At 47.7% G+C, this 13,102-nt stretch overlaps 1 protein-coding gene across 1 annotated transcript in view; it reads right to left on the bottom strand.

Annotated features, from left to right (window-relative positions):
- Nucleotides 1-575: 575 nt before the first annotated feature.
- CHST12 (carbohydrate sulfotransferase 12) overlaps nt 576-13,102 on the bottom strand; it is a 51,123-nt gene continuing 38,596 nt past the window's right edge. Inside the window, exon 2 of the mRNA XM_073645793.1 lies at nt 576-2,220. Within this exon, the coding sequence (XP_073501894.1) occupies nt 868-2,136 (1,269 nt within the window). The 5' untranslated portion in view covers nt 2,137-2,220 and the 3' untranslated portion in view covers nt 576-867. The remainder of the gene's footprint in view (nt 2,221-13,102) is intronic.

Here is a 13,102-nt window from a genome sequence, read left to right as displayed (position 1 = left end):
CCATGAATTGAGAGCAAAAGACTAATCTAGGGGGAGAAAGAAGCAAGTTCCTCTAATATAGATCAAAGTTTCTTATTTTCATGAAATAAAAATCAAAACAGTGACTCTTTAAAAATGTTAAACTCTCAGATTTCGACAGTCACCACTAGGGGGAGCTTTGGAGCTTCTTGCATACTGTTTACACTTTAAAAGCAGTAATAAATCAGTACGCAGCATGCTCACTCTAGTGGTAGCTACAGGAATTTATCATTTAAAGGGTCATTAAAAACAAACATGAAAGCTTTTGAATGTGATAATATGTCAGAAGTGTTGATTTGGTAGGTAAGGGGGGGGGGGGGAATAGGAGAAGCATTCAGAGTTTTTTGGCCTATAAAAAGGTCAAATTAGCTTATGGGCAACCTGCAATGATTCATTTATCACAAGTGGCAACACCATTAACTCAGGATATTGCCCAACCTGGCGATATGATCCAAGCTAAAAACCACAAGAAAACTTTAAAAGCCCAGCCTTTACTTGGTCAAGTCTTTAGACACTTTATTAAATAGTTAAATAATATATTAATTTATAAAATAACAGTAAAAAGCATTTCTGGGAACTCCTCCTGAGAAAGTAGAGTAGGAAAGACTTATTTTTTTTTTCAATTTATTCAATTTACTCTTCAAAAATGGAATAGAAACAAAAAGGAAAAAAAAAAAAAAAAAAAAAAAACTAAAAATTATCCCTCTCGATAAAAACACATCCATGTATCCAACAAGAAATGGAATACAGAAAGGAGTAGAAAATATGTACCATTCCAGGAAAGGCAGCAAATAAGGGATTTTTTTGGTATTGTAAATTAGTTTTTTTTTTTAAGCTTGTTTTTTTTTTTCAAACATTTAAAATGTTTTCGGGTTTAGGGTATCCAAATAGAACAAAATCGGGCTCATATAATTTGTACAGTTTTTGCTTCCATTCTAGAGGTATCTTGGAAAACCAGTCCTCCTCCCAGCTACTCGCAGTCTTGTTCCTGTAACTGGGAGGAAACTGGAAGAGCGAATCTAGATTCAATTGTCTTAGAAGCTGAGAGGAGTCCTCGTCCAGGGTCTCCAACTTCCCTACAAAGTCATAATCGATCTGACACGGGTGGCAGAGGCGATACACTTGACGCCAGTGCTCGTTGAAAGGTTTCTGTTCTTCAGTCCGGGTATCTAGAAGGTACTGTATAAATTGAGAGAATGATGGCTTTGCCCCAGAAGAGAAGGCTTCTCCTGCAGATGGTGGAACGTTTGTCCAGTTGGAATAACGGGTCAATATGGGTATAGCGAAACTCTTATAAAAGTCTTCATTTTCCAGCTCAAACTTACTCCGGAAAGCAGAGATGAGACGGACGAAAGGATCGCGAACGAAGATGAATTTGGTGTACTTCTTTAACTTAATTTTCATCATGTGCCTGGAGAACTTTCCGTACCTTCTCCAGAATTTGTTAAATGTGAGATGACTGCTTGTATTGTGGACGTCTTCACGGGGGATCTCGAGGGGGTCCCGATACGGGACACCTTTTTTATCCAAAAGGCTCTCGCTCAACACGATCATGACTCGTTTCCAATTGGTGCAAGCCACTTTCGGCACGTAGCAGTAAATGATTCCGTGCCGGTCGTCCACTATGAGATGATCCAGCTCCTTGTTGGGAATGTCATCGAAATCAAAGTCCTTGGTGGGAAAATTAAAACTGGAATTGGCACAGAATTTGCGTAAATTCAATCTTCTTTCCTCCTGGATTAATTCCTGATCTAAAAGGCCTTCCTCCAGTTTGGTCCTGGAGGACCAGTCGTAACCTCTTACGTTTTCTTCAAAACTATTAGTTCCTCCTCGTTGGGCCAGTTTACCCCCCTTGGTGCTCGGCAGCTCATTTTTTGTTGTATCGACGTTAAGAAAACTATCCAAAAACCTGTCAACGTCCGAAACATCTTCATTTTCGGGAGTTGAGAAGGAAGAAGGGCGCTCGGCGTCTAAAAGACCAGTTGGAGAAGACTTGGAGAAGGACGTGTGGTGACTAAAATGTGCTGGACCAACATTGTCCCAATAAACGATGATATAAAGGACCATAAAAGCTGAGCCGAGGACCAACAGCAAGCAGAAGAGCCGTGACTTGGTCATTCTTCTCCGAATTACCTAAAAGCTTCTCAAAGACACCTTATACATTGGCTCCTCTAACGCCATGCTGACTCAGCTTGGACAATCCTAAAACAAAGAAAAAAAAAAAAGAGGAACTTAGAATGGATTTCTGAAAAAAGGAGTCAAAGGGTTTTCTATTCTGTAAATGGAGCCGAAATTATGAGACTCACTTCCTGCAACAGGAAGTTGTGGTTGGGGGGGGGGGGGGGGGGGGTGTTCTTAAAAAGTAACCATCATTTTAAAAAAAAAAAAAATCATAAAATCACATAAAAAAAACTTAATATACCTTATAAGAAAAATCAGCTTCTGATCATTCTCAATACAAGGGTAACATGAGATGACAGTGCTTATGAGAGAGTCGATAGAGCGGGGAGAATGAGATCGAGGCAGAAAGAGGGATCCCCAGATGTTACCCTTGTATTGATCACAATACCTCTGAAACCACAGTTAACAGTATGTACTAATAAGACTATAGGGAAGGAAGGAGGGGGAGATAAAGGCAGGAAGACAATCTGCTGCCCCTTCCCTTGAATCCAGTTACAGTTGTTGATAAAAACTTTATGGTCATCAACTGTCAATTGTGGTTTCATTCGGTGAATACAGATTTTCCCTTTGCGGAGATAGGAGATGGCAGGTGCTTTTAAAAGTCTATGGAGAGGGGGAGGAGCTAGATGCTACACAGACATCCCCTAAAACCACACTTGATGTTCTATGAACAACTTTAACTGGATTCAAGGGAATCAGCAGAATGTCTGTCGGCCTCTAGCTCCTCCCCCTCCCCATAGAATCTTATAAGCACCAACTGTCATCTTCTCTCTCAGTAATGGGAAAATCTGTCTTCGCTGAAGATAGATTTTACCCGTGAATTGAGAGTGCAGGAGCAGTCCAGGAGGAGAAAAGCTGAATTCTCTAATAAGATATATTACAAAGTTGCTTATTTTCACGTGTACTATTGATTTATGAAATAGATTAAATGACAAAGACCTGCTGACAAATTGCCTTTTAATTTTTAAGAGCCGCATAATATAGAGCTAGAGGTCCCGATTCCAGAGATGTGTATTTGGCTGAGTGCTGTAGTTTAAGTACAGTCAGTGTTTGATTCGGAGGAGACTATCACAGCCTGACTAGGTCACATGTGCAGGCTAGTCTGGCTACTCTGTGTAACCCCACCCCCACCACTGATTGGCTGCTTCCTGTGTACACTGTCTGCAAGCAGCCAATCAGTGGTGTGGGCGGGGTTATACACAACAGCATTTGAGCTCTGCAACATTTACAACAGAGAAAACAGCAATTCAATCAAAACTACACCAAGCAGCCCAGTAAGTGATACATCGCTGGAATTAGGGTCTCTGCCCCTACATCATGCTGCTCTCAGATTATATAGCACACAGTTTCTCTTTAAGTAACCACAACAGTGACATGCAAATCACAAACATTCAAGAGTTCTAGATTTCTTGCAAGTCCCAGATGCAATTTTTACTTTCTTTTTAAATATAGAACTCCATTTTTTTGCTGTTGCTCTTTAAGGCTGTGTGCCCACGATGCATTTAAGCGATTCTGCTGCAGAAACGATTAAAAAAACCCTTGGTAGAAGGCCTGCCATGTTCCCCAATGATAATCCGCATGTGCTGTGCACATGCTGCGGAAACTTCTGCTGCGGATTATCATTGCGGAAAAATCCGCAGTACTACCAATTATTTTGCGGAAGCACTGCATTTTCGCCGCCATTGACTTGCATTGGAACGCATGGAATCCGCATCACTGCATCTGCACATGCAGAATCCATGCGTTTCAATGTGCGGATGGTACCCGGGTGTGGAGGACCGGAGACTCTCCTCCGGACCCAGGTACCATAGAACCTGTAAAAAAAAAAAAAAAAAAAAAGAATAAAATAAAAACACCAAGGTTACTTACCGGTAGCCGGTTTTTCCTGAGCCCATGACAGCACACCTTGAGAGAGAGGATCCGCCCCACCAAGGACAGGAAACCGTCTGAAATAAAAGGGCGGTACCTCTCCCTCGCTTCAGTTGTTTACAGAGCATTGAGAGGACCTCCCTAAACAGGTTAGGCACATAACCAACACCACAATATACAAATACACACCACCCCACACAGTGCTCACCAGGGTGTGAGAAACATAGAAAAAATAAGGGGGGGAAACTACGGGTGCTGTCATGGGCTCAGGAAAAACCGTCTACCGGTAAGTAACCTTGGTGTTTTCCCCTCCCCCATGACAGCACACCTTGAGAGAATTTTGGAGAATTTATGAGCACCCTAGGGAGGGACCACCGCCTGAAGTACCCTTCTCCCAAAGGCGAGATCAGAAGAGGATAGATCCAACCGATAGTGCTTAAAGAAGGTGGATGGTGTAGACCAAGTAGCAGCCCTACATATCTGCTCGATCGAGACGTCTGCTCTCTCTGCCCAGGAGGTTGCAACGGCTCTGGTGGAATGAGCCCTCACATTGTCCGGGGCTGGAACCCCTGTGGACGTATAGGCTAAGCAAATGGCCTCCCTGAGCCACCTAGAGATGGTACCCTTGGACACCCCATGACCTTTCCTACACCCTTGAAAGGCCAGGAACAGAGAACAGTCTTTCCTCCACAGACTAGTCATGTGAATGTACTGTAGCAGGGACCTCCTAACATCTAGGCTATGGAACCTGACTTCCCCTGGGTTCTTGGGATTGCTGCAGAACGAGGGTAGCACAATCTCCTGACTACGGTGAAATCTAGATACCACCTTGGGAAGGTATGCTGGATCTGGCCGCAAGGTGACCCTATCCTCAAAGATTTGTGTGTAAGGAGGATTAACCGAGAGGGCCTGCAGATCCCCCACCCTACGGGCTGATGTTAAGGCCACTAGAAGGATGGTCTTAAGGGTGAGAATTTTTGGAGAAACCTTGTGTAGGGGTTCGAATGGTTCACTAGTAAGAGCGTTCAAGACTAAATTCAGGTCCCAAGGAGGAACACCCATGGACCTAACCGGTCCAGCTCTGGCACAGGACTTGATAAACCTCGAGATCCACCTATTCCCAGCCAGATTACAATTGTAGAGTGCTCCCAAAGCTGAAACTTGAACCTTAAGGGTCCCTGTAGCTAGACCCAGGTCCCGCCCCTTTTGCAGAAATTCCAGGATCCCTCTGATCGGAGGTTTGCTCGATAGCGGAATATCTATAACCTCTAGGAATTTACCCCAAACCCTGCTATAAATCTTAGTTGTAATCGGTTTTCTGCTCCCCAATAAAGTAGAAACTAAGCCTGGTGAAAACCCCTTGCTACTCAATAGCGACCTCTCAAATTCCATGCCGAAAGATGGAATCCCCTGGCCTGGGCATGGAATACTGGTCCCTGCATGAGAAGGTCCGGCCTCTCTGGTAGAATCCAGGGATCTGACACCGACATTAGCCGAAGCAGAGAGAACCAAGGCCTCTTGGGCCAAAAAGGGGCTATCAAAATCACCCTGGCGCCTTCCTCCCGGATCTTCCTCACCACTACTGGAATCATCACTAATGGCGGAAAGGCATAGGCCTTCCTGAACCCCCAAGGAATCTGGAGGGCATCTATGGCATGGGGATTTTCTGCCGGATTTAGGGAGCAAAATCTCTGCACCTTTCTGTTTGCCCTTGTGGCGAACAGGTCTATGTCTGGCTGCCCCCATAACTGGACAATCTGATGGAAGACCTCCGGGTTCAACCCCCACTCCCCCTGTCTTAGGGTATGGCGGCTTAGAAAATCTGCCTTCACGTTTTCTATCCCCTTTATGTGAAGGGCGCTGAGGGATAGGAGGTTTCGCTCTGCTAGACCAAGGATCCTGTCTGCCACCACCATCAGAGGGCGTGACCTTGTCCCTCCTTGGTGATTCACATAGGCTACTGCGGTCCGGTTGTCGGACCTGACCTGGACATGGTGATTTTGGATGTGAGGGAGGAAGCCCCTGAGGGATCTTTCTACTGCCCAAAGCTCCTTTAAGTTTGAGGATGATCCCCTCTCGTGGTAAGCCCAGTGACCCTGTATTGAGAGTTCTGCCAGATGACCCCCCCCATCCGGAACTGCTTGCGTCGGTCGTAACTACCCGATCTATCGATCTGGACCATTGAACGCCTGTGGTCAGATTTCCCCTGACTGTCCACCACGAAAGAGAATCTACTACTTCTGGGGAGAGAGAGAGCCTGCCTTCTAAACGCCCGTTGCAGGACCTCTGTGCTGACAGGACCTCCCACTGAAGCCGCCTCATATGCCCCTGGGCCCACATTACTGCTGGGAGACAGGCCGTCATAGAACCCAGGAGGGACATTGCCTCTCTCAGAGACATCTCTGGAGCTTGAATGGCCTTCGAGACTAATGCAATTAACCTGCAGATTTTGTCCTCTGGGAGGAAGCAGGTTTGACGACGAGAGTCTAGGATTAGACCCAGAAAGGTCTGAGTCCTGGAGGGGGTTAGTCTTGATTTTTGGAAATTTACTAACCACCCCAGCTGATGCAACACTTCCGTGACCACTAGGAGCTGACTGGAGCAGTGGGCTTCTGTTTTCCCTATTATCAAGAAGTCGTCTAAATATGGCACGATCACTACATTCTTGATCCGTAGGAAGGCTGTCACTTCTGCTATTAGTTTCGTAAATATTCTCGGGGCAATGGAGAGGCCAAAGGGTAGGGCAGCAAACTGAAAATGCCTCAGCTTCCCCTGAATAAACAGGGCTACTCTCAGATACTTCTGATACTCCGGATGGATTGGGACGTGATAATATGCGTCCTTCAAGTCTATTACAGCCATAAAGCAGTTGCGATGTAAGAGCTTCACTGCCGAGCCTACTGACTCCATTTTGAAAGTCTGGTTTTCTACTACTTGGTTCAGACTCCTGAGGTTGATGATGGTCCTTAAGGACCCGTTTGGTTTTTTTATCATGAATAGTGGGGAATAGAACCCCCTCCCTCTCTGTGTTGCTGGTACTTCGAGAAGGACCTGCTTTCCTACTAACTCTAACACTTCTGTTTCCAGGGCTAATTGTTCTTCCTGGACCTTTCGTAGGGGGGGTAACCACAAAGGTCCGCCAGGGGGTCTGGCTGAACTGGATCTTCAGGCCCCCACTGATAATTTTCAGAATCCATGGGTTTGTTGTTATCGCGTCCCAAGCTGGAAAAAAGTGGGAAAGCCTTCCACCCACTTCCAGCCTGGCGTCATTGGGAGGATCTCTTCGAACTCGAGGATGGTCCTCCAAACATGTAGCCCGATTCTTTTTTGGACTTGGCTTCCCATTTCTTTTTGTCTCCCGGAGGACGACCCCGGTTAAATTTTCTCCTCCGAAAACTAAATCTTCTTGGTTCCCCCGAAAATCCCAGGAACCCTTTGGTTTTATCGCCTGCTTTTTCTAACAGGTCCTCTAACTTTTGGCCAAACAGGAGTCTACCGTCACACGGGAGGGAGCACAGTTTCTGTTTCGAAGGTAGGTCGCCTGGGCAACCCTTGAGCCACAAGGCCCGCCTGGCTGCGTTGGATAGTCCCGCTGCCCTAGCTGACAGTCTGACCGAGTCAGCTGAAGAGTCGGCCAGGAAGGCCGATGCTGTTTGAATTAAAGGTAGCTCTGCAAGTATTGCCTGTCTGGAGACCTTTTTATCTTTAAGCTGGTCTTCCAGCTGTTGAAGCCACACCATCAAGGACCTCGCCACACAGGTGCTAGCCACCGCTGGTTTTAGGCCACCTGCTGCCGCCTCCCACGTGTGGCGCAGGAAGGAGTCAGCTCTTTTATCCAGGGCATCTTTTAGGACGCCAGAGTCCTCCAAGGGCAGGGAAGATCTCTTTGATGACCTTGCCACAGTCCCGTCCACCTTGGGGATCTTATCCCAAGGTTCCGCATCCTTCTCTTCGAAGGGGTACCTTCTTTTGGAGAAGGAGGGTAAAGCCCCTGATCTCTCAGGTCTCCTCCACTCTCGGTCAATGAGGCCCTGAATCTTACTGTTCACCGGAAATGAGCGTCTCTTCCGCTCTCCCAAGCCCGCAAACATGATGTCCTCCCGGGATTTAGATGCTCTCTCTTCCTCCAGACCCATGGTTGATCTTACTGCCCTAACCAGTCTGTCTGTATTCTCAATGGGGAAGCAGGGTCTACCGCCCCCCGATGAGGAAGAGGACGATGAATCCCACTGCTCCTCGGACTGGGAGGAATCAGAGACGGAGGAAACCTCTCTACGGGGCCTTTTCTTCCCTCTAAGGAACCCCTTCAGGGACCCCTGAACTTCTGCATGTACTATGGACTTTAAATTTGCAGCAAAATCCTGGGAATTCTCAGCTATGGTTTTGGTCACACAGCCCTGGCAAAGTGGTTTCTGCCACTCTACTGAGAGAGAAGCTTGGCAAAGGGCACACATCCTATGCTTTTGCTTGGCACTACTCTTCTTAGGCTCCTAAAAAAAGGAAGCACATAAGAGACTTCCCGTTACTAACCAGTGACATTCACGAAGCTCACTCACCCTCGGAGGTCACAAACGGGTACCGGATTCGGAGGCTGTCGCGGAACTGATGATTCCATTCTAGATGGTCCCGAGGCGCTCGAAGCCTTACTCCTGCGGCTGCCACTACGATTACTCGAGCGGCTGTCTGTATACGATGCATCCCTCTGCTTCTGTTGCTGAGGTGGGGGGTAAGCTGCTGCTCCTGGCTATCTGGATCAGCCATGTCTCAGAAGCGCACCACGCTTCCAGGAAAGCTCCCCCCCCTTAAATATAGGGCCATCCAGCCTCCTCCGGTCTGTGGGTCCTCCCCCTTCGCCAGGCCGGAGCTCCGTTGAAAAAAGCCGGCCTGGGACGCTCCGATGGGCGCCGCCATCTTGGATCGGCGCCGCCTCCTGACGTCACCCAGCGCGCCGCTCCCAGCGTGCCCTGCGCCGTGACGTCAGGCGCGTCACACCCGGAAGCGTTCCACACTGCAGGGGGAGGACGGCGCCGCGGTCTCCGGGAGGACAGAGCCTGCCTCACCGCGTGCGCCCCGCTCGGCGCAGAGACCCCAGGGGAAGCTGCGGACGGCGCTTCTGGGATACTGAACCCGGTGCACAGGCCAGTGCCCGCTCTTCCACACCGGGACAGCCCCAGGTAAGTCTTCTTTCTTCCAGACAGGTTCCCCATCAAGGACAGGAAACCAACTGAAGCGAGGGAGAGGTACCGCCCTTTTATTTCAGACGGTTTCCTGTCCTTGGTGGGGGCGGATCCTCTCTCTCAAGGTGTGCTGTCATGGGGGAGGGGAAAACACGTATATTACTTATCGGTAATGTGTTTTTTCGGAACCCATGATGGCACAACGAGAGAGGGTATCCGCCCTTCAAGGACAGGAAACCTTCAAGATAAAAAGGGCGGCGCATGTCTCAGCCTCAGTGGATTACAGCGCATGAGAGGACTCTCCGGTTAGAGCACATAATTTTATTAACCATAAACAAATTTCACCCATGTGAATACTCAACACCCACCAACTGGAAGGTGAACACTATAGTGATAGGGAGGGAATGTAAAGGTGCAGTCATGGGTTCCGAAAAAACACATTACCGGTAAGTAATATACGTGTTTTTCTGTCACCCATGACGGCACAGCGAGAGAATTACAGAGAACTAGGTATGAAAGGGAGGGACCGCAGCCTGCAGAACCCTTCTCCCGAATGTGAGATCAGAGGAGGCAGAAAGGTCAAGCCTATAGTGATTATAGAAAGTGGACGGAGATGACCATGTGGCCGCCTTACATATTTACTCAATGGGCACGTCCGCTCTCTCTGCCTAGGAAGCAGCCATGCCCCGTGTAGAGTGGGCCTTCAGATTGTTAGGAGGATCTCTGCCTGATCCCGTATAGGCCATCGTGATGGCTTCCCGGATCCACCTTGATAGAGTGCCTTTTGAGACCTTTGATCCTTTCGGGAGCCCTGAAAGGAGACAAAGAGCCCTATCCTTCCTCCATGAGCTTGTGGATGCTAAATAATGTATAAGGCATCTCCTGACATCCAAGGTATGAAATCTTTCCTCCTTGTTATTTTTTGGTTCAGGACAGAAGGATGGTAGGGCTATCTCCTGAGACATATGAAAATTTAGATACAATCTTAGGTAGGAAAGCAGGGTCTGGTCTCAAAACTAACCTATCATCTAGCACTAAGGTAAAAGGTGGATCTGCAGATAAAGCCTGTAACGGTACCATCACACTTCGACGCAGCAACGATCCCTGCCAGGTCGTATCGTTGTCGGGATCGCTGTAGGGTCGCTATGTGGTCGCTGGTAAGATGTCAGTCAGATCTTCCTAGATGCAGCAACGATACGGCGACCCGTAGCGACCTGTATAACGATGTCGGTCGTTGGGACCCTGTCACATAGCAGCTACTCTGACGATTCAGACCTCGATGAGGGACGACTTCAGTTCTGAGTCACCAACGAGGTCGTTGGTAAGATGCATGCTACCCAGCGGGACCTCAACAATCAAAAAATGGTCCAGGCCATTTCGACACGACCAGCGATCTCACAGCAGGGGCCTGGTCGCTGCTACGTCCAAACGTAGCGAGATCGCTGCTGAGGTCGCTGTTACGTCACAAAACTTGTGACTCAGCAGCGATCTTGCTTAGTGTGATGGGGGGCTTAACTCACTAACCCTCCGTGCTGATGTTAAGGCCACAAGAAGTATCATTTTTTAGGGTGAGTAATTTTATGGACCCTGAGCTAAGGGGCTCAAAGGGAGAACCTGTTAACGTGTTTAGCTCTAGGTTTAAATCCCAAGAAGGGACCCTTATTATAGGGGCTGGTTTGGCTCTACTGCATGCCCTCACGAACCTGGAAATCCATTTGTTACCGGCCAGATTATAATTATACAAGGCCCCTAAGGGAAAGATTTGGACCTTTAAAAGGTGCTAACCGCTAGGCCTTTTTCCAGCCCTTTTTGAAGAAATTCCAAAATGGCCGTTATGGGATCGCCCCCCTCCCCAGGGAGAATCCCTGAGATGACAAGAACTTCTTCCAGACTACTGTAAATTTTAGTAGTGATTGGTTTCCTACTACCTAGAAGAGTAGTAACTAGATTAGATGAGAAGCCCCGACCCTCTAGCAACGACCTCTCAAGTTCCAGGCTGCTAAGTGCAATCAATTCACCTGAGGATGGAATATAGGACCTTGAGCAAGGAGGTCAGGAATCTCTGGAAGAATCCAGGGGTTCGTGATTGACATGCTCTTCAGCCAAAAGAACCATGGGCTCTTGGGCCAGAAGGGGGCTATGAGGACCACTCGAGCCTGATCCTCCCGGATCTTCCTCAACACTGCTGGAATTAGGCACGTTGGGGGAAAGGCATAGGCCAGACTGAAATCCCATCTGCACTGGAAGGAATCTACTGCTAGAGGATTTTCTGTGGGATTCAGTGAGCAGAACTTTTTTAATTTGCTGTTCTGACGAGTCGAAAACAGGTTGACCTCTGGAGACCCCCACATGGCCACTAACTGGCGGAAGACTGAGTGATTTAGGGTCCATTCTCCCTGCAATAGTGGCCTGCGACTTAGAAAGTCTGCCTTCATGTTGTCCTCTCCTCTGATATGAAGGGCCTTTAAAAAGAGAGAACTTTTCCTTCCACTAGAGAAAATATCCTCCATGCAACTTGCATTAGTGATTTTGAGCGAGTTCCCCCGTGGTGGTTCACATATGCCACAGTGACCTGGTTGTCGGACAGAATTTTTATGTGATATCCTCGTAGAAGGGGTAAGAAGCTGATTAGTGCCTTCTCTGATGCTTGTAGCTCCCACAGGTTGAAAGACTCCAGACTCTCCTCCTCTGACCAAGTCCCCTGTATCGGGTGGTTGTCTAGGTGCGCCCCCCACCCTCTGGGGCTGGTGTCCATAGTAATCACTCTGGTAATTCGGGGAACCCAGGGGACGCCTGTCCGGTACATGTTTGTCTTTAACCACCAATACAGTGACTGAATTACATTGTGAGGGAGTGTTAACCTGCCCTACATATGCCCCCTAAGGAAGATTTCGTTCTTTAGGACATCCCATTGTAATTCCCTTGAATGATATTGGGCCCAGCATACTGCTGGGATGCAGGAGGTGAGGGACTCCAGCAGAGACATGGCCCCCCTGAGAGTCATTACTGGGTTTGTTATGGCTTTTGAAACTAAATTTTTTTTATTTTCTCTTTTCTGCTCAGGCAGGCGGCATTCCTGCCAAACAGAATCCAGAGTAAGGCCTAAAAAGATCTGCGTTGTATGCGGGATCAGTTTTGATTTTTCTAGGTTTAAACACCATCCTAAGCTTTTTTTTTTAAGATTGTGTACACCTGATCTACTTGGGCCAGGCAGTGATCGTGAGTTTTGCCCACTATTAGGAAGTCGTCCAGGTACGGAATGATCAATCTGTTCTCCTTCCTGAGATGAGCCGTAACCTCCACTATAAGTTTTGTGAATATGCGGGGCGCCACTGCTAGGCCGAAGGGAAGAGCTCTGTACTGGAAGTGCTTGACAACTCCCTGTACAGTTATGGCTACTCTGGAGGTATTTTTGAAAGTCGTGATTGATTGGCACATGGTAATAAGCATCCTTTAGGTCCAACACTGCCAGGTAGCAGCCGGGAAATAGAAGGCTTATCGTTGATTTTATTGTTTCCATCTTGAATGATGGAATGTTCAGGAATTTGTTCAGGCCTTTCAAGTTGAGGATGACTCTGTATGAATTGTCCAGCTTCTTTATAAGGAATAAGGTGAACAGAACCCTCTTTCCTCTTGCGGTGATACCTCCAGCAAGACGTTCTTTTGCAGGAGACCTGAAATCTCTTCCTCCAGTGCCCCGTTCTAGTAGAGAGGATCTTAAGGTCGTCTGGAATAAATTTCTGCGGCGGGTTCCTCAGAAATTCCAGTTTTAATCCTGATTTTATTAAATTGAGGATGCACTTGCTGAAGAGATCCTTTCCCAGGCTGGAAGGAATAGAGAGCCTCCCTCCCACCTG

The sequence above is a fragment of the Phyllobates terribilis genome, unplaced genomic scaffold (assembly GCF_046119375.1).
Source record: "Phyllobates terribilis strain yellow unplaced genomic scaffold, ASM4611937v1 Scaffold_9__5_contigs__length_417890890, whole genome shotgun sequence".
NCBI lineage: Eukaryota > Metazoa > Chordata > Amphibia > Anura > Dendrobatidae > Phyllobates > Phyllobates terribilis.
This window is presented reverse-complemented; position numbering and strand designations above follow the sequence as displayed.